Source organism: Mastigoproctus giganteus, chromosome 5 (genome assembly GCF_048544385.1).
Source record: "Mastigoproctus giganteus isolate SK-2022 chromosome 5, ASM4854438v1, whole genome shotgun sequence".
In the NCBI taxonomy this organism is placed as follows: Eukaryota; Metazoa; Arthropoda; class Arachnida; order Uropygi; family Thelyphonidae; genus Mastigoproctus; species Mastigoproctus giganteus.
This window is the reverse complement of record NC_143579.1, coordinates 218,562,013-218,581,742: the sequence shown is the minus strand read 5'-3', so window position 1 is coordinate 218,581,742 and position 19,730 is coordinate 218,562,013. Positions and strand designations below refer to the sequence as shown.

General features: G+C 36.4%; 1 protein-coding gene across 7 annotated transcripts in view; it reads right to left on the bottom strand.

The window, feature by feature from the left end:
* brm (ATP-dependent helicase brm) overlaps nt 1-19,730 on the bottom strand; it is a 714,323-nt gene that overhangs the window by 303,252 nt on the left and 391,341 nt on the right. For all 7 annotated transcript variants that reach the window (XM_090374387.1, XM_090374383.1, XM_090374382.1 and 4 more), the window contains 2 exons: nt 17,954-18,067; nt 6,646-6,753 (listed from right to left, as the gene is read on the bottom strand). In XM_090374387.1, coding sequence (XP_090230513.1) covers nt 6,646-6,753; nt 17,954-18,067 — 222 coding nt within the window. The remainder of the gene's footprint in view (nt 1-6,645; nt 6,754-17,953; nt 18,068-19,730) is intronic.

Sequence of the window (19,730 nt, the reverse complement as noted above, 5' to 3'; positions counted from 1 at the left end):
TTACTGTAGATTGAAATCCCCTAAAATGTTCATAAGAAGGAAGCACATCAGAGTCTGATGATGATTCAATATAATGTATGATGTCATCCATATGTTGTCTTACAACAGATAATTTAGGATGCGGTGAAACTGATTCTCTGTCATCATCATCATCATCCTCCTCCTCCTCCTCCTGTTCTCCATGAAGAACATTTTCCGCAATCTCTACCTCAGAAAAAATTTTATAGCCCGGATCACTTTCAAGCCACTTATCCACATCATTCTCAGTTGCATTTTTGTTGCTGGCCCTCAGAAGAGTGTCCAAAAAATTAGACGCCTCAACTACCTCAAAGTCCATTTCAGGTTCTACGTCGTACAGCATTTTTGCACGCATTGGTCAAAGTAGTAATCTCCATATCTTTCCACACAACTGCTAAGGTGAAGATAGCAGATCTGACATTGTATGCATATAAATTTTGCAGTGTCCTGGTGCCTCTTATATCTTCTTCTGTCTCTTCCAAAACAACCATTACCTCTTCAAAAAAATTTGCTACCACCTACTAGAAGTACACATGAAATGAAAGAGTGATTGTTCCTCGAGCACCACACTCTAAGTCATCAGAAATTGCTGCCACTTTAGAATATAGTGTGGGCTAAACTGAACGTCTCTCTCTCTGTGTCTGTGTTGTGAAGGGGCAATGGAACAATTGTACATCACATTTTGTGTTCAACTGGACAAAAGTGCCACGGAAACATTTCAAATGATGAAGCAAGTGCATGGTTGTTGTTATTTGGTTTTTAGGAGTATTGGCAACTAAGGCCATATTGCTCCGGGAATATGCGGTGGTCATTCCCTGACCTTTCCGCATCCTCTGTATTTGGTGGTCATGGGCTCGAACCCTGGTCTAATCAAGAAGCATGTGCTACGCACTGCTGCTCCTTCCCACCTGGCTACGGAGGCGCCCGCAAGTGCATGGAGAGAATTGACTGTCTCATACACATGTGTTCAAGTGGCATAAACATTTTGCCAGTGGAAAGGAATCATTGGAAGATGACACGCATCTGGGCAGAGCAAAAATTGTTCGAACATCAGAGTTGATTGAAAAGGTGCAGGGAAATCATTACCAATGACCGATATCCAATGCACCGAATGATTTCAGAAGATCTGTGCATTAATAAGGAAATCATTCAGCAACATCCAGGATTTGAAGAAATGAAGGTCTGTGCATTCCACATTTTTAACAGACATCAGCAACAGGCACAAGTTGAACACTGCAGAGGACTCACTGAGGCAGCCGAAAGCAAATACCAATTCCCAAATTCAATTGGGTAACAGGACATGGTGTTTTCAGTATGACCATGCAACAAGGTGACAAAGTGCAGAGTGGAAGTTGGCAAACTCTCTACTCCGCATTTTGTCACAGTCAAGAAAGGTCAAAAATCAAAACCATGCACATCACTTTATACAATAGCAAAGGAATTGTGCACAGAGTTTGTGCCCAATGGCCAAAATGTTACTGCTGCCCTATCTGGACATTTTGAAATGTTTGTTGCAGAGCATATGTCATGTGCTGCCTCAGTATGGAGAAGACAGCAGTTGGTTCCTCTTGCATGACAATGCACCAGGCCACAAGGCTCTCAATGTTTAGGTGCATTTGGCTAGCAAAACAGTCTGGGTACTGTTCCGCCCACTATATTCGCCAGACTTAGCAATAGCCATCCAGTGCACAGAAGCCATAAGCTTTTGCTGCACTGGCCGGAAAAAAAGAAGAGTAGATAAGAAAATACAAACTATTTACTTTCCCTCCTCACATAAGTAACTTTTTCAGTTAACTTTTGAATTTCTTCAAGCTGTCTACTACCTGCAGAGGCAACTTGTTCCATTAATCAATGACTTGCTGGCTAAAAGATAACTTCCTACAATCTAGTCTGCCGACTGGGCTAGCCGGGTGGGTAAAGTGCCTGCCTGGCAACCCAAAGGTCGGGGGTTCGAATCCTGCCTTGGGCTTGGATCAAAGTACTGCAAAAACCTTGAGAGGTGCATTATGGCCACAGAAGCCGATACGCCAACAACTACCCAAAAAAAAAAAAAAAAAAAAAAAAAAAAGACAATCTAGTCTAAACCTCTTACACTGTAATTTGAATTTATGCGCACAAGCTATGGAATTCTCAATAACAGTGAAAATTCTGCCATCGTTCATTTTACTAACCCATCTTCAGAGAATTATAAACATCAATTGGATGACCTTTGAGGTGCCTGGCTGCCAAGCTCTGTAGCTTACACATACAGAGCCTTTCCTAATATGGTTGCCCTTTTGCTGAACTCACCATGTGAGTTCTGTGTTTGGACCCTTTCAAGAAACTCAATATCTTTTTTCAGATGAGGTCTCCATACCAGAACACAGTATTCCAAATGGGTCTTACAATTGCCTTATACAGTGGGACAATGATCTCCATATCTCTGTAGCACAACATTCAATAAATCATCAATAGGACACTATGGGCTTAACTGGCTACCAATTTACACTGCTCAGAAAACTTCACATTTGCCCATATTATATCTAACAGATCCCTTCTTCCTCTACTGTTTTTAATTTAATCCGACCAAGTGTATAATTTAATTTGGGGTTGTATTCCCCAAGTGTAAGACCTTGCATTTTGCTGCATTAAAACATAGCTACCAGTTTCCTGACCATTCTTGCAGCCTTTTCAAATCATCCTGAAGGAGTGCTGCTTGGTAACTACTCTACCAATCTTTAGTCATCTGCAGATTTTGACATTAAGCCTTCTATCCCGTCTCATAAATTAATTTATGAGAATCAGAAACAACAGTGGTCCACGATCCCACTTCTGATTTAAACACCGATCCAAAGAAATATGCACTAATTACAATTCTCTGACCTTCTGCTCCGCAGACATCCAGCAATTCATCTTAAAATTTTTTTCAGTAATCCCAACATGTCCCATCTTATGCAGTAACCTCTCATGAGGGACTGAGTCAAATTATTTTCTAAAGTCCAACTATGTCGAAATTATTCCCTAAATCTAGTTCAAAAGTAACTGCATCAAAATAATTTACAATGTTAAAAAATTATTTTCTCTTAGAAAGACCATATTGTGTGTCATTCAGAATGCCATATCTATCTAAATGTTCCTGAATTACACTCTTATCGCTGTTTCTAAGATTTTCCCTACCACTGAAGTTAGGCTACTGGTCTGTAGTTACCAACTTCACTCTTAGAACTGCTTTTACGTATTGGTGATATGTTGGCACTTCTCCAATCCAATGGAATCTCCTCCGAGTCCAAAGATGCCCTCATAATTAACTTTAATAGTTCAATACACTCCCTGGTAGCTAGGCTACTGGCCACTCCCTCAAAATTACTGGACATATGTAATCAACTCCAGAAGCCTTACTTACCTTTATGCTCAAAAATTTTTCCAATAAACAGTCATTTGTAATTTCAAAATCACTAATTTCGTATGACAACCTTTTTTCGGTATGGTCTTCCCCCTGCCCCCTTAGTAAAGACAGATGCAAAGTACCTGTTCAATTCATCCGCAACATCAGTTGGGTAACTTTTCCCACACCAAGTGCACAAGGGTTTGATCTGATTCACTCTTTTCTTCCTTGTATTTACATACATGAAAATTTCCTTGTCCCCATTCTTTACTCTGTTAGCCAGTGATTTCTCATACACAGCCTTGGCTTCCTTAACCTTATTTGTTAAACTATTACAGATCAACTTGTACCTATTGTAGGCTACAGTATTTTCTGTCGCTCTTTAACTGTACCGTGCTATCTTTTATCTGCTCTATTTGACTGGCCAGCTCTACATCCATCCATTTTGGGCATCCTCCTCCTCCTGCAATATTTTCTAAATGGAAAGTCACCTCTTCTGAAATTAAAACCTGTGCCCTTACCTTTAACTACTGCAAAGTATTTCTTCGTCTTCCAACTGATGACCGCGTGATCACAACCTGCCAATGGTTCTTGTATTTTAAGCTCTGTGATGTCACCTAATTCTTGAGTAATGATGAGTTTAAGAATATTCTCATCTCTAATATCTCTAATATGCTGGTACAAATAATAATCATCTAGTTTATTTAGAAAAAATTTTCCCCAAGGAGGGTTTACCTCCCACTTTTTCGATCAATCTGGAGCAGACTGAAGACCCATAATAAGACATTTGCACTTGCTTGCCCATTCCATTTGTATGTAAAGACTCTTGTCATATTCTTCATAATAATAATAATAATAATGATAATAATAATAATCTTGTAGTCTATAGATTACTCCCACTCTCATTATACCTTTGTTTCCAACTAACTCTCACCACAGAGATTCTGTGTTGGCAGACATAACTTCAGACTTAGCAAAATCATTTTTTGCATCCAGCTGCTTTAGATAAGAAGCATGACACCATCGCAACTCCTATCTTTCCTAAATACATTATACATACCAGAGTGAAACTCACCATCTGCAATTTTTGGGTTGCGCCACATTTCTGTTAGCTGTATTATGTCAGCATCAATTGTCCTAACCAGTAGTTCAAATTCAGCCATTTTATTGACAACACTCTTGACATTACTGTAGACACAGTTGAGACTAAGTAACCTTCTATAGTTTTTTTTTTTTTTTTTTTATGAAACCCCCAAACACGAAAGGTATCAAAACCTATAGTACTTAGTACCATGCATGGGTTGAAGGAGAAGTATGGGGAGAGGGGGGGATGCCGGAAACTTTGCTCTAGAAACTAAACATGGGTTTCGCCACTTCAAGCCTCCAATAAGCAAAGTGGTGGTATTTCACCGGTTGATTTAAGTCATCTACCACCCTGACACACCAATTGAAGTTATTTAGGCTTGTTTCCCTAGCTTTCACATGCCACTTATTTGAAACATTGCTACCCTCAGAACATCGTATCAACATTGGCTATTGTGGCAACAAACAAGAATTCTTGAGGTGAGTGCAAGCATTACTTTGACCCATATCATCAGATAAATGTGGATCTGCATTACCCTTCTCCCCCTAACTAGCAATTTCCCTGAACCCTTAGGATATTCTCAATGATACTGGCAAAAATGCTTGCACCATCTTTATTCAAATGAATACTCTTCTCTACAACTTACATTTCTACTACTTAGCCCCATGCAACTTCTTTTTGTTCCCAAAACTCAAGGCACCACCTGAAAAGCTGTTATTTTAATGATGTCAACACCATTCGAAGAGCTGTGATGCGAACATTGAACAGTATACCAGTCACAGCTTTCTACCAGTCATTCGAGTCACTTCATGATCATTACATGCAGTGTGTGAATGCAGGAGGAAGTTACTTTGAATAAAAAAATGTTAGTATACTCATACATGGGATCATCATTTTTTTTTCCCTACAATAAGCCTAATTTTTAATTGGTGCATTGTGTATTATGGAAAAGAACAAACGTTATGTAATTATTCTAATCTCTCAACCCCTGTTAAGTCTATATGAGAACTTCTGTTTGTTAATATTCTATACTGATAACTTTATATATGTTTATAAGAATCCTGTTTATTTTAGCATTATTGCATACAACCATGGTGAATGTTTTAACTATCACCTGCATGTTCAAAAAATGAAACTGGTAAAATGAACTAAAGTTATTCATTTTTGCTTCTAATTTATTTTTTGATATATAACGTTAACAATACAGAACAAGAAAATTACTGGGCATATCTATCTTTTTTTACACAGGTTTCATTTCAACTAAAAGAACTGTTAATACATGCTAAAACCACTTTCTCTACCAAAATTTCCCTAAGAACCCTAAGAAGCATTGCATTTATTTTTTTCTTTCAAAGTACATTCATCCTTTATACTGTTTTGAAATATTTCTCAATAGCTGTCCCAGATTATAAACAATCTCCCCCTCCCACTACACAGAGAGACCAGGACTAAACAGTTGTGCAGAGATGAGTATAGAAATATATTAATGGATAACAGCGTGTTGGTTATTCATGTTCCAAGTCACTCATGTTGTGTGTTCGAGAACATGACACAATAATATGCAATCCAGTGTCAATTGAATGTTTTGTCTGGTTGTTTCATATAATCAGAATTTTTTTTTTATTATTATTATTTTTTTATTTTATAGTGTCATGAGGGTAATAATTTCATGCAGCACCACTCAACTATCAGTTTAAAAATTCCAATTACAAGATAGTTATGTTTAAAAATCAATTTTTTTCCCCAATGGGTGGGGGGGGAGGTGAAAACTTGGGAGTAAATGTTTTAAAAATGTTCTCTTCTTTGTTTTACAAAGAGAACTGTTTCAAGCATTTACTTACAAGTTTGCACTTTTATATTATATTTTTTATAGTTTATAACTGTTTTGTGGGGTTGCTTTGTGAAAAACAAAACTGTTAACACTTCAAAGCTCCAATTTTTCTTAATGAGAATGAATAAAAATTTACAGACAAATGCAAAGGCATGTAATTTGAGGAATGTCTGACACCAGACTTCCTCAAAATCTAATATCAACAAATACTAGCCGAGGGTTAAATACAGTTCTCTTCTTTGTTTTACAAAGAAGACAACTGTTTTATAGTTTAAAACAAACAAATTCATAACATTTCAAAAGTGAAAGATGGGATCTAAAAGACTAAGATTTTGCTGATATTAATACCTTTTTATCCTTTTCAGATCCATCAGTCAAGAGCACACCTTTAGTCTGCATGTGTCTGTATAGCAGCCTTTGCAGAGAAGACATATCACATTTCACAACGTATTCTACCTGAAAGATGTTGCAAATTTCTTCTTAATAAATACATTCAAAATAAAATGAATAACAAGCTTGCTTAATTTAGCTAATTCAGTAGAAATTTTATTCTTTCACAGATTATTATATAGTAATATAAATCAAATTAACAATTTTATAAAATTATTGCAATGAAAGTAAACATACAAGATTACCACACCATACAATCTCGGAAAGTATCCTACACTGCACTATGAATCTCATCAATTTTCATTTCTCAGATGGCACCATGACAGTTTTGTGTGCTTGCTTTGTAAAAACAAAACTGTTAACACTTTAACAGTTTTGTTTTTTAACACTTTAAAAGCTCCAATTTTTCTTCATGAGAATGAAGAAAAATTTAGACTCACAAATGCAAAGGCAAGTAATCTGAAGAATGTCTGACACCAGACCTTTTCAAAATCTAATATCAACAAATCCTAGCCTAAGGTTAAACGCATCACAGTACGCAATAAGAAAAATTCTTCTAATGTCCAATAAAAAGATACTTCACAGTACTGATGAAAAGGTACTAAGAAATATTTAATATAATAAAAAGGATAACTTCTCATATACAAATAAAATTTGTATATACTTACAATAAAATCTATACACGAATAATTTCAAATGAAATTTCTTGGGGATAAATAAAATAATAAATAAATAAAATAAAAAAAATATATAGATATATGACTATACGTGTCCATCTATTTTCCAGCCCTTCCTCCCATGGAAGCTTTTTTCCTTGTGGGAGAACTCTTGTCAGTCCTATTTGCAAATGAATAAACAATGGAAGCTGAAATGAAGAAATAAGTGTGTTACATTGTGGAGCCCAACTGATAAGAAGGAATATACTCTATGGTGGGTAGCCACATATCCAGTTTAGACTGTGGCCTGATTGTAGTAGTAGTAGTAGTAGTGGCACTTGATGCAAGAAAGCAAGTGTAGGAGCTTATGCAGCATCAGCCAAAAAAAAAAAAAAAAATCACACCATACCCTCCAAATGCCTGTCCAGTTCCTCCTTAAATTTATTTAACCTATCAACTTCCACAACGACAGATGGAAGTTTGTTCCAGCAATTAACCACCCGCTGGCTAAAGGCAAATTTCCGCACATCTATTCTACATCTATCCTTTCTTAATTTGAACTTATGTCCCTGTAGGTTCGTATTCTGAACAAGTGGGAGGATCCCATCAGAATTCAGCGTGCTCAACCCATTCAAGGCCTTATAGACCTCAATCAGATCGCCGCGCAGGTGCCTAGTCTCCAGCCACTGCAATTTGCAGAACTTAAGCCTCTCTTAGTAAGAGAATCCCTTCATTCCCCTCACCAATCGTGTTGCTCTTCTCTGTACACGCTCAAGCAAATCTACATCCTTCCTAAAATGAGGCCTCCAGACCTGTACGCAGTACTCAAAGCGTGGCCTGACCATTGCCTTATACAGAGGGACAATCACCTCCTTTTCCTTGCTAGCAAAATTCCTATATATCATTGACAAAACCCCATGACCTGCCCTAGCAGCCTGTCTGAATTGCTCAGAAAACTTCATATCTGACTGCACAATTATTCCCAGGTCTTTTTCATTTTCTACCACCTTAAGTGTAGTACCACACAGTTGGTACGTTTCTCTGGGGTTATTCTACCCATATGCAGTACTTTGCATTTGTCAAGGTTAAACTTCAGTTGCCACTTCTTAGCCCATCTGCCCAAATTATCTAGATCCTGTTGCAGTAGCACACTGCCATGACTGTCATTAACAACCCTGCCAACCTTCGTGTCATCTGCAAACTTCGACATTAAGCCTGATATACCTTCATCAATATCATTGATAAATATACAAAACAACAGTGGACCCAACACCGAACCCTGTGGGACTCCACTAATAACATTAGTCCACGAAGAGCAGCACCCATTGATTACCACCCTCTGTCTTCTCCCACTTAACCATCCTTTTATCCATTGTAGCAACTTACCCTTAATACCATTCTGCTCCAATTTGTACAGTAGTCTTCCATGCGCAACAGTGTCAAAAGCTTTCCTGAAATCCAAGTATATGATATCAAAATTATTTTTTGCATCCAGTTCCTTTGTGACCACATCATAATAACCAATCAAATTTGTCAGACAAGACTTTCCCTTAACAAACCCATGCTGTGTCTGAATTATTGCTGCAGTCTTGTCTAGATGATCCTGCAATGCATCTTTAACTAGTGACTCCATTATTTTACCCGGAACAGAAGTTAAACTAACTGGTCTGTAATTACTCGTGTCACCCTTCGAACCTCCTTTGTGAATTGGGGATACATTTGCACATCTCCAGTCCGTGGGAACCTCCCCTGAATCCAAGGATGCTCTCATAATTATGGCTAAGGGTTTGCTTAGTTGCTTTGCCGCCTCCTTTAATATAACTGGATAGATCCCATCCACCCCAGGTGCCTTTCTTACGTTTAACTTCAACAATTTCTCCTCCACTTTGCTCTCAGTTATTACAAAATCATTAAGCACACTGCTACAATTTGATAACCTTCTTCCATTTTCAAACTGTAATAATTCCTCACGTGTGAATGTAGATGCAAAATACTCATTCAGTTTGTTTGCTATCTGAGCAGGATCATCAACAGTCGAACCATCGATGTCAAGTGGACCAATCATATTCATCCCCTTCCGTTTAGAGTTTATATAAGTAAAGAAATCCTTGTTGTTTTTCTTAGCATCTTTTGCCAAAGATTTCTCGTAATCCGCCTTTGCCTGCCGAACCTCCTTTGTGACCTGATTACAGACTAGCTTATATCTGCCACAGGCTTCTGCGTCGCCTGATAATTTACATGCATCCCATGCATTTTTCTTCTCTGTCACGAGTCTCATTAGTTCATTTGATAACCATTTAGGCCTAAACCTTGAACGATATTTCTTAATCGGTATATAAAGTCTAGTAGCTTCCACGATTAATTCTTTGAATGCTTCCCACTTAGAATTTACTGTTTGTAACATCGTCAGTTGATCCCACTGTACAGAATTTAAAAACTGTCTGAGACCACTGTACTCCCCTTTACGGAAGCAAAAACCCTTTCCTTTACCCCTGACGGTAGTTACCTCTTTGAGTAAATCCCACTGCAGCACACTGTGATCACTGCCACCTAGTGGTTCCTTTATCTGCAAATTCTTAATACACGAATGATCACTACTGATAACCAGATCAAGAGTATTACTTTCTCTGGTTGCCTCTCGAACATGCTGCTGCAGAAAACAATCATCCAATAAATCCACAAAAGTCTGACTAGTGTGTGAGTGACCAACCCACAAGTTCCAGTCAATATCTGGGAAGTTAAAATCCCCCATTATAAGACATTCTGATTTACTGGCCCACTCTATTTCTCTGTACAATTGTTCATTGTACTCATTCGAGTCATTAGGCCTATAACACACTCCTACTCTTATGTAGAGGACAGTCCTCCATGCCATTATCCTCAAGGATAATTCTACGTCCCAAAGATGCTGGGGCAGGGTGAAATAATCAACGTGAACTAGTAGTTAATAGGAAACTAAAGAAAGACTTTGGAAAGATATAGAAAACAAATCTCATATAAAAAAAAGATAGAGAAAATAATAATAATAATAATATTAAAAAAATAAAAAAAAATTTTTTTATATGCCGGGATGACCACATGGGTCATCCCGGGAGTATAAATAAAATAACTTTCATATAGAAAACAAGTTTCAGGAATGTGGAAAAATGTTTTGGCGGTATTTAATTAAAAATCTCAAAACACAGAAAAGCTACAGCTAAGATAATCCAAAATGACAATGGCAAATATAACACAGAAGTAGGGAGTAAATACTTTGATGATTTGCTACAAGAGAGAGCTGAATAGGAGGATAGGCTCACAGAAAAAGAGAAAAAATTGAAATGGAGGAAATTTTAGATACTCTCTCTACTACCAAGGTAGAAATGGTTATAAAATTATGGGAAAATATTAAGTATGGAAAGGCAGCAGGTGTTGGTGAAATCTGGCCTGAACAGATAAAAAGAAAATAAATAAATAAATAAAATAAAAATGGAAATAAAGCTGAATGTGGAAATTACAGAGCAATTTCAGTTTTTGTTGCAGCAAGTAAAATCTTGGGGATACTGAGGACTGAAGGAAGAATTGGAAATTAGTTTAAGATAAAATTTGGAGTAAGGTATGGCTGCACCATACTGTGACTTCTTATATGTTCATGGTTAATAAAAGAATATAGGTTACTGAAGTTTAGTGTAGGAGATGTATAAAAACTGGATCACTATGATATTATGCTGTTAAATAGTAGTTTGCAAGGTTCTCAAGAATCTTAGAGTAAATTAAAGGTTGTAGAGAAATCCAAATGTAATTAGTTAAACAAAAACAGAAATTATTATTAGCTATATGGTGCAAGGAAGCCTGAGGCTTATGCTGCACCAGCCAAAAAAAAAAAAAAAATTCTGAATTACCCTGTGTTTGTTTGTTATTTGGTTTTTAGGAGCATTAGCAACTAAGGCCATATTGCTCCGGGATATGCGGTGGTCATTTCCTGACCTTTCCGCATCCTCCGTATTTGGTGGTGACGTGCTCGAACCCCGGTCTAATCAAGAAGCGTGTACTACGCACTGCTGCTCCTTCCCACCTGGCTACGGAGGCGGCTGAATTACCCTGTGTGTGTGTGTGTGTGTGTGTGTGAGTGAGTGAGAGAGAGAGAGAGAGAGAGAGAGAGAGAGAGAGAGAGAGAGAGAGAGAGAGAGAGAGTCAGAAGAAGGGGGAATCACCAAGAAAGAGAAGAATGATGATATCCAGCTCAGGACCCTGCGTGTGCCAAGCCCATACTCACCAGATATGAGCACCTGGGGTTAAATGAAAGCTGTAGGGAACAAGGAAAATTTAGTTTCCATTATATAACTCAACTAGGAGCAAGTTATGAGTTTTGTGTATCTAGGAACAGTCTTTAATGAAGATGGAAGTTTAAACATGGAAATAAACTACAGAATAAATAAAGCAGGAAATGCTGGAAGCTTACATATTTGCAGCAAAAGAGAAATTAGAAATAATAAAAAATTATTCTTTATAAAACAGTCTTTAAGCATATTTTAACCTAAGGAGCTGAGAGCAGCATAAGAAATAAAGGGAAGAATAAAAGTTAAAATTAGGATCAGGAAATTTAAAAACAGGCTTAGAAGGTCAAATGAAAATTTAAAATTTTGGGGGCCAGTCAAAAGTAAGTGCCCAGTCAAATTTACAGTAATGAGAACATAGAAAGGATTGGCTAAAGGGGAAAGCAGCTAAACATATATTTGAAGTAAAAAATGAATGGTAATAAGCCGAGAGGCAGACTAAGAGGAAAGAGTGCTTACTATGATAAGCTCTCTTCATGTTAGTACATGTGAGGCCTTCTGATAGTCCAGAAGAACTGATATGTGCTACCATGGAGACCTGAAGACACACTGAATTATAACAGATTTGGATGACCACAATACAAGTTTATCATCGCAGATATGAAAAACAGTACTTCATGGCAGATTGGATTTGAAATTGAGACAGACCCTGGCAGCTGTTTGGAAGCAATAGTAACACCAAGAATGAAATAGAAAACTCCCCCCAACGAGAAAAAGTAATGTTTCTGATATGCTTATGCAGGAAAGGTTAGAAATCAGGGATTTCCTCTATAAATATGTGATATTCACTAGAAATCGGAGCATTGTTGAAGGTAAACACGGGAGCAGCAGATTTTTTTTTTTTTTTTTTTTGAGAAATAAGACAGGACTGGATTTCATAAGGATTGAAGTTTTTACCCCCCCCCCCCCCAACAGAAGAATTATAGAGAGATTAGCATTTAAGTAATGAGCGGTGGACATTCAAGTTGTAGCTGTTTGTGTGGAGCATGGTTTATTGAAGTTGAAGATGCAATGTGGTTACTATCAACATCAAAACTAGGGATAGGGTTTCCAGCCAATGGGAAGATCAATGATATACAGGAGAAAAAGACTGGTGAAAGAACAGAACCTTTGGGAACTCTAGCATTAGTTGAAAAGTCAGAAAACAGAAAGCCAATGAACATCAACTAAAAAAAATCTAAAACATAAGATCAAAGCCTGTTTAGAAGACCTTTAGGTCAAACACAATTAAGAGCTTTCAAATTGTCAAGCATAACCACTTGAGTTTATATTACTTTTCTACTGAAATCTGTCCACAAACAAGTAACAAACCAAGTTATCACCAGTATACTGACACAAACTGAATTCCCATTAGTTATTACTCAGATGAACTCAGATGACAAGAAGAGTCAAAGCTGAGCATAAGAAACTGACAGCAAAAAAGACCTACAAATGGTGAGTTTTCTACTCTTAGCCTGTTCAAAAGCTAGTTTGGACTGATTAATAACTGCTTTTCAACTGTTGCGAGCTCTGGCATTGGTAGAAAATGAAACTGAAGTTCCTTTGGGACCAGCACATTCTGCCTTGGAGTTTGCCTCTGTTTTGCCTGATGCACAGGAGTGAGCTCTGTCATAGAGCTGGGCAGCTGAGAGCTTGATGGGCCCCTCATATAACCCTGATTTGGTGGGAGCCCTTGGTTTTTCTTTATGGTGAAAGTCAGTTGCATTCAGCACCATGCCAAGACATGAGCGCCGGATAAACCGTTTGCACTGGGCTCTATATTAAACAGACAGATATGGGCCTTCTTCTGCTGCCAAAACAATACAGTATGCTTTCATTTGATTCACTCTATTAGATTTAGATTTAGTATAAGTTCTTTTCATGTGTAAATTTTGGAACAGAAGAATTCAGTTCAAAAATGAATGCACCAAATTCAACAGTCAGCCCTTCCCCATCTCTTCCATCATGCAATACGACTGATGACTTTTGAGGTTATGATGAACATCATGGCGAGCTCCAATCTTCCTTACATTTTGAGGGTACAGCTCTAAAATGGTGTTCGCAGGCTGGCCGCTAGTTAGTACACCGGACCGAACCTATTGGTAACTCTTTAGGAGGCTTCTGGATCAGCTAGTGTACAATCTTGCTACCTCTACTCTGCCAGATAGTGACTGGAGGGAGTCCAAGTAGTGTGTACGTGGGGCGGCATTGTCGAGGCCCCGTTATGTCGAGGATTTGGATATATTCTTACCATGTGTACGCCATATCCAAAAATTTCATTACTTCATACAGCATGTCCCTCCCACATTTCCTTACTATTGAATACACCACGAATTGTCAAACTAATAGAGTAAGATTATCTGCAAAAAGATCTAAACCTCCCAACCACTTCCTAGTTCATTTCACAAATATATGTGGTCTCAATTCTAATCTCAACGATGTCCATTTCCACTTGCAGTCTGCCAAACCCCGTGTACTTTTTCTGACAAAAATTCAGTTATCAGTTAATTCAACTACTGCTCATATCAGTTGCCCAAATTATTCGCTGTATGATTCCTTTCGCCTCAAAGGTGGTACTTGTGCATATGTCCGTTCCAATATTCCCTGTCAGAGACTTGGTAATTTGGAATCTCCTCTTTTCGATCTTCTCTGGCTTAAAATCTCTCTACCTCATTGTGTAAAATTCATCTGTTGTCTCTACCGTTCTCCCAACTCCACTAATCACTTGGAGCTCTTTGACTTTCTCCCTTTGCAACTTAACTTTCTCCAGTCCAACTTTCCTAAAAGTGAGGTAATTTTCCTTGGTGATTTTAAAGTTCACAACTCCAGCTGGCTTCCATTTTCTAGTCACACCAACCCAGCTGGTCGAGATGCTGAGGCTTTTGCAATTTCTAATGACCTTGCACAGATTGTTCATTTACCTACAAGAATACTGGACAATCCCAACCACACAGCCAACATACTTGATCTTTTTCTCACAAACAACCCTTCTAAGTACACGGTCGAAGTGAGTGGTCCTTTAGGTACCTCAAATCACAACTTGGTGAATGTCTCTTCTCCAATGGAGCTTTTATCTCATGGCTATTCCCAACCTAGTATTGTTTGGCATTACAAGAATGCAAAATGGGATTGTCTGGAGACTAGGCACCTGCGAGGTGATCTGATTGAGGTGTATAAAGCCTTGAATGGCTTGAGCATGGTCAATCTGGGTGGAATTCTTCCTCTTCCTCAGAATAATCGCCTGAAAGGGCATAAATTCAAATTGAGGAAAGACGGTTGTAGGATAGATGTGCGGAAGTTTGCCTTTAGCCAGTGGGTGGTTGATTGGTGGAACAAACTTCCATCTGTCGTTGTAGAAGTTGATAGCTTAAATAGATTCAAGGCAGAACTCGACAAACATTTGGAGCAAGTGGATGGGTGAAATAAGGGTGGTTTTTTTTTGGCTGATGCTATATAAGCTTGTTTTCTTACATCATGTGCCTTTGCTAATATCAAAGAAAATGAACGATACCTGGAGTTTTCAAGCAATGGGTAACAGAAGTAAGCTGGCGGGAAAATAATATGTGCACATATTTAGTGTAGTAGATGAATTATGTCAAACATAACCACATTAGTAACATAGCAGCATAAAGGAACTTAATAGAGAGTTGTGAAGAAACGTAAAAATATGGGAAAATAGTGATCTCTATTGTTATTTTGAATGATAAATGCATGAAGATACATAAGATTAGCACTGGAAAAAAAAAATTGGTTGGAATAACAGGACTTTACCATAATAAAGTCGTAAGATATACAAAAATAAACATAAACAGTTCATAGATAAATAAAAGTATTGAACAAAGTGGTGATAAAAAGAATGCAGATCAAAATTAATAGACGGTAGACCAAGTGATATAGTTACAATATATTAAGCTGATAACGGAAGTTGTATAATCTCATATAAATCGAAAAATTACCAATTAGGGGAGTAACTGCTTACATATCTAAGCATAGAAAGAAGGAAAGATGTGAAGAATCACATAATGTTCTGAGAAGAAAAGTTAGATTAATAATTATAACCTGTAGTCCAAAATGGAGTGAACCAATATAGAAGTGATATCAGTAATCATTACTGTAATTAATAGAATGTCTTAAATCCAAAGGTAGTTTCAGGTATAAATCCAAAGGTGAAAGGGTGTAGTAAGAATCCAATGTTGAAAGAACAGTAAGTAGGTCCAGGGATACAGATCTAGTTTAAATCCAAAGATGAAAGAACATGAAATAATTCCAAGGATATAAATAAATGGGTGACTTTAGACCTAATGGTGGTGTAGTTAAAAATCCAATGATGAAAGAACAGGAGATAAATTCAAGGATACAAAACTAGTTTAAATTCGAAGATGGAAGAACATTATACTAAATTAGTAGCAATATCAAGTCACTAAAATCCTAAGGCGGCTATACAATTTAAGTAGAAAACAAATCCAGAGGTGGATATTCAAAGGTAGAGTAGTAAGCTGCAACATCTTGTGTATACATTAAAGTAACTTTAATACTTGAAAGATCCAAGACCCAACAGAATTTTTTTGCATTTATCTAGATCTGAAAACAAAATAGGAAATGTCAACAAAGACTGAAAATGGAAAGTGAATTATAAGTAATTTCATGAAGGATTGTTAAAACGTATCAAATGAATACATGAGAAAAGTGAAAAACTTAAGAGTAGAAACTTAGTCAGTAAAGAACCAAGTAATCATTATGAAGAAAATAATTACATCAGAAATCGTGTATAGTTATTACTTACCAAGGTGGAATTCCATCAAATTATATTACAACTTTACAAATACGATTAGAACCGACCAGTTCATAGTAAATTTTAAATGAATTTATTTCTGATCAGAAATAAATTCAGTTATAGTTTACAGGGGGTCCCCAGTATCCGAGTATTCATTATCTGAGTCCCCGCAGTTACGAGGATTTGAAAATTGAAGAATGAAAGCTTTTTCTCTTGAGAAAATTGACCAAGCACTTGAATATTTTTTGTGAGAACGATCTTCTTCGTGATTGTGCAACAAATGTTAAGTGCAAAGTTAAAGACATAACTAAATGCTATGACACAATTTTATCTGAAAAAATTACAACAAAAAAAAAAAAAAAAAAACCACACGAACAACTCTGGATTCATTCTTTATTCATACAACTGAAAAATAGTGTAACTTCAATAATAATGTAACATATTATAATAAATGTCTAATAAAATAATTTTCTCATTTTTCAGTTCCTTCATCCATTTTTTACTATGTACAAGTACATAATAAACATTGCCATATAATATCGGTGTAGATACACCATATCTACTCATCCTTCACAACGAGTTGCCAATGTATTGCACTACCTTGAATAAGTAACTCTTCACTTGCAATACCAGGGTACCTGACCACCCACCGATGAAAAGCCAACTAGCTTTTAAACAGTGCCATCTGGGTGGTGGCACCCACCGAGAATAAGTAACAATAGTCTTCTCTTTTGTTACTTATTCGAGGTGGTGCAATACATGGGCAACTGATTGTGAAGGATGAGCACAATATGATATACAGATGAAATGTATATTTTTAACACTTTCACTTTTGCAAGGTAAGAAAATCTGAAAGCAAAATAATGGAAGAAACTCTTAAAAGCAGTAAAAGAATTCTACATGATCCTGTAAAAAATTCAGTTTCATCAATATTATTTTTATTGAGTTTAATTTTTAGTGTTTGAATCATTATTGGTTTGGCACTGTCATATATCTAGGATTGTGCAATGCTATTAGACAAGTTTAATTATTAAGAGAGTTTAAAGTTGCAAAAAAATGCTAAACTTTTTGAATATTGTTCCTAACCCAAGCTTTCCAAATAGTTTAGATATACGTTTTAGAATACTAAAGACACAACTGCTTAAGTGTATGTAGTCTTTAATCTTTGTACAAATAACCTGTATATAGCATAAGAAATAGCGCTATATACAGGTTATTTGTTTATTTATTAATTCTTTTTTTTTTTTTTTCTCTGGTTAACTTCTTAAAGAAAATACTGTAGTACAATTTCCTGAATGTACCAACCAACAAGGTACGAACTGTTTTTTATTAACCTGAAGTGGTGAGAAACAACTCAAATTCCAACCTATTCAAATTGATTTAAAATTATAACTGTGCATGATACTAGGAAATAGTTCAGAGAAAACAGACATCATAGCCACCCCCAAGCATATCGTAAATATGCTTTAGGGTGGCTATTACATATTACAGTTAATGATACCAGAAGCTTTCATCTTTATAGAAATATCATGAGCTTTTACCTTTTCAGGCAACTGAGATTCCACTTCTTTTTTTAGACGCCTCAAAAGGAAGGGCCGTAAAACTTTATGAAGGCGCCTAATAATCAATATTGTTTCTTCTTCATTTAGTTCAACCTTTAATCACAAAAAAAAAGAAAAATTCATTTAGAAAACAATTATAACATATATAGCAACTATTACGGCTGTAAAACAAGTTAGATCAGAGCAGCATTATTTGAAAGAGAGTCTCTTTTCAGCAAGTATTAACAAATACAATGTTAATTCTGAGTTATCAATAAAAAGAAATATGTTTATTATCACCGGTTAAATAAAAATCAATAAGTGATGTTATACTATTTGAAATACTACATTTTTTCAAGCAAAATTATGAGGTAATTATATAACTTAAATAATGAAATATTTTGTCTGCTGCTTCATTTTCTAAAAAAACTATATATGGGATACTGACTGCATTTGGCTTGAATATATATATATCAAAAAAAAGCAAATTTTAAAAATAATTTCCAAATCCCTAGAAATTCATAATCTAAAACTGACATCCATTAGTGATTTTCCTGATCACCACTATGGATGCTGGTTATGGCAGACCTGGCTGACCACAATAGTTCAAGCAAAATTCTTATGCTTGTTCCAGTTGTGGAACAAACAGCACCTTTCATAAATGCCTTGAGAAAAGAAACTAACATTAAAGAAGACAGTTTTAAAAATAATGACACAAATTTTAAAGACATCAGAATTTACAGCTGATGTTAGGCAGCTTTTGCAAGACTTCAAAACAGTTAGTTGGAATTTGATCATAACCATGCTTTTCTTCTTTGACTAATCAGATAAGAGATCCATAGCAATATATACAAGTAGTTCTGTAAGTTTGCTGTGAACATTGTATGAAAAATCAGTTCATCGTTCATTAAACTGTGTGGTATTCACGTTTCTCTGTCCTCATCTGTCATTGGTCTTAATTGTAACTTACAGGAATGACTATCTTTATTAATTATTGATGAGGGAAGGGGGTCATTCTTATTTTTTGACTTTCAACTCTTATCAGCAACATAAAAACTTCAGGATAGCCACTATATACTTTTTTCGCCGGGTTTTCATTTCCCAGGGCTACATTGCTATGAACATGGAAAACATATACATATCAAAATCTGCTTTATGACTAACAGACCATTTGCATTAAAAAAATTATGGCAAACTTTTTACCCAGGTATTTATAAAATATTCTGACTCCCAACAATGTCTGGCATGTACAAGTAGACAACAGTATAGCACAGGGAATATGTATTGTTCAAAATCCCAGCTTGCCTCATATCCCAAGTCTCGTATCTGATCTTTTAGTTTAACTGGAACTTTTACTACATATTTCTTTTGCCAAGTCATGGAAAACACAAAACTTAATATAGGTCAAGGAATTGAATTTCGATAAAACAACATTCAACAAATAGAGAAAATGGAGAATTCAACAATTGCCATGATGCAGCATCACAGCAATGCGAGATATGTTCCTCATCCACCCTAGAGCCTGACCTTGCATCCTGCGATTTTTTTTTATTTCCAAAGTTAAAGAAGGAGGAGGAAAACATTACCAGTTATCAGAGAGCTGTTGAAGAAGTTGTAAAGATGTCGGGAGCAATTCTCAAAAACATGTCAAAAAATGGCTTCCATCATGTTTTCGAAGAATGGCAGAAATGTTAGAGAGATCAAATGGGGACTACTTTGTAAAGAACTATCAAAATATGGATGATTAATAAAAGCATGTGAAAAAAAAATTATGATC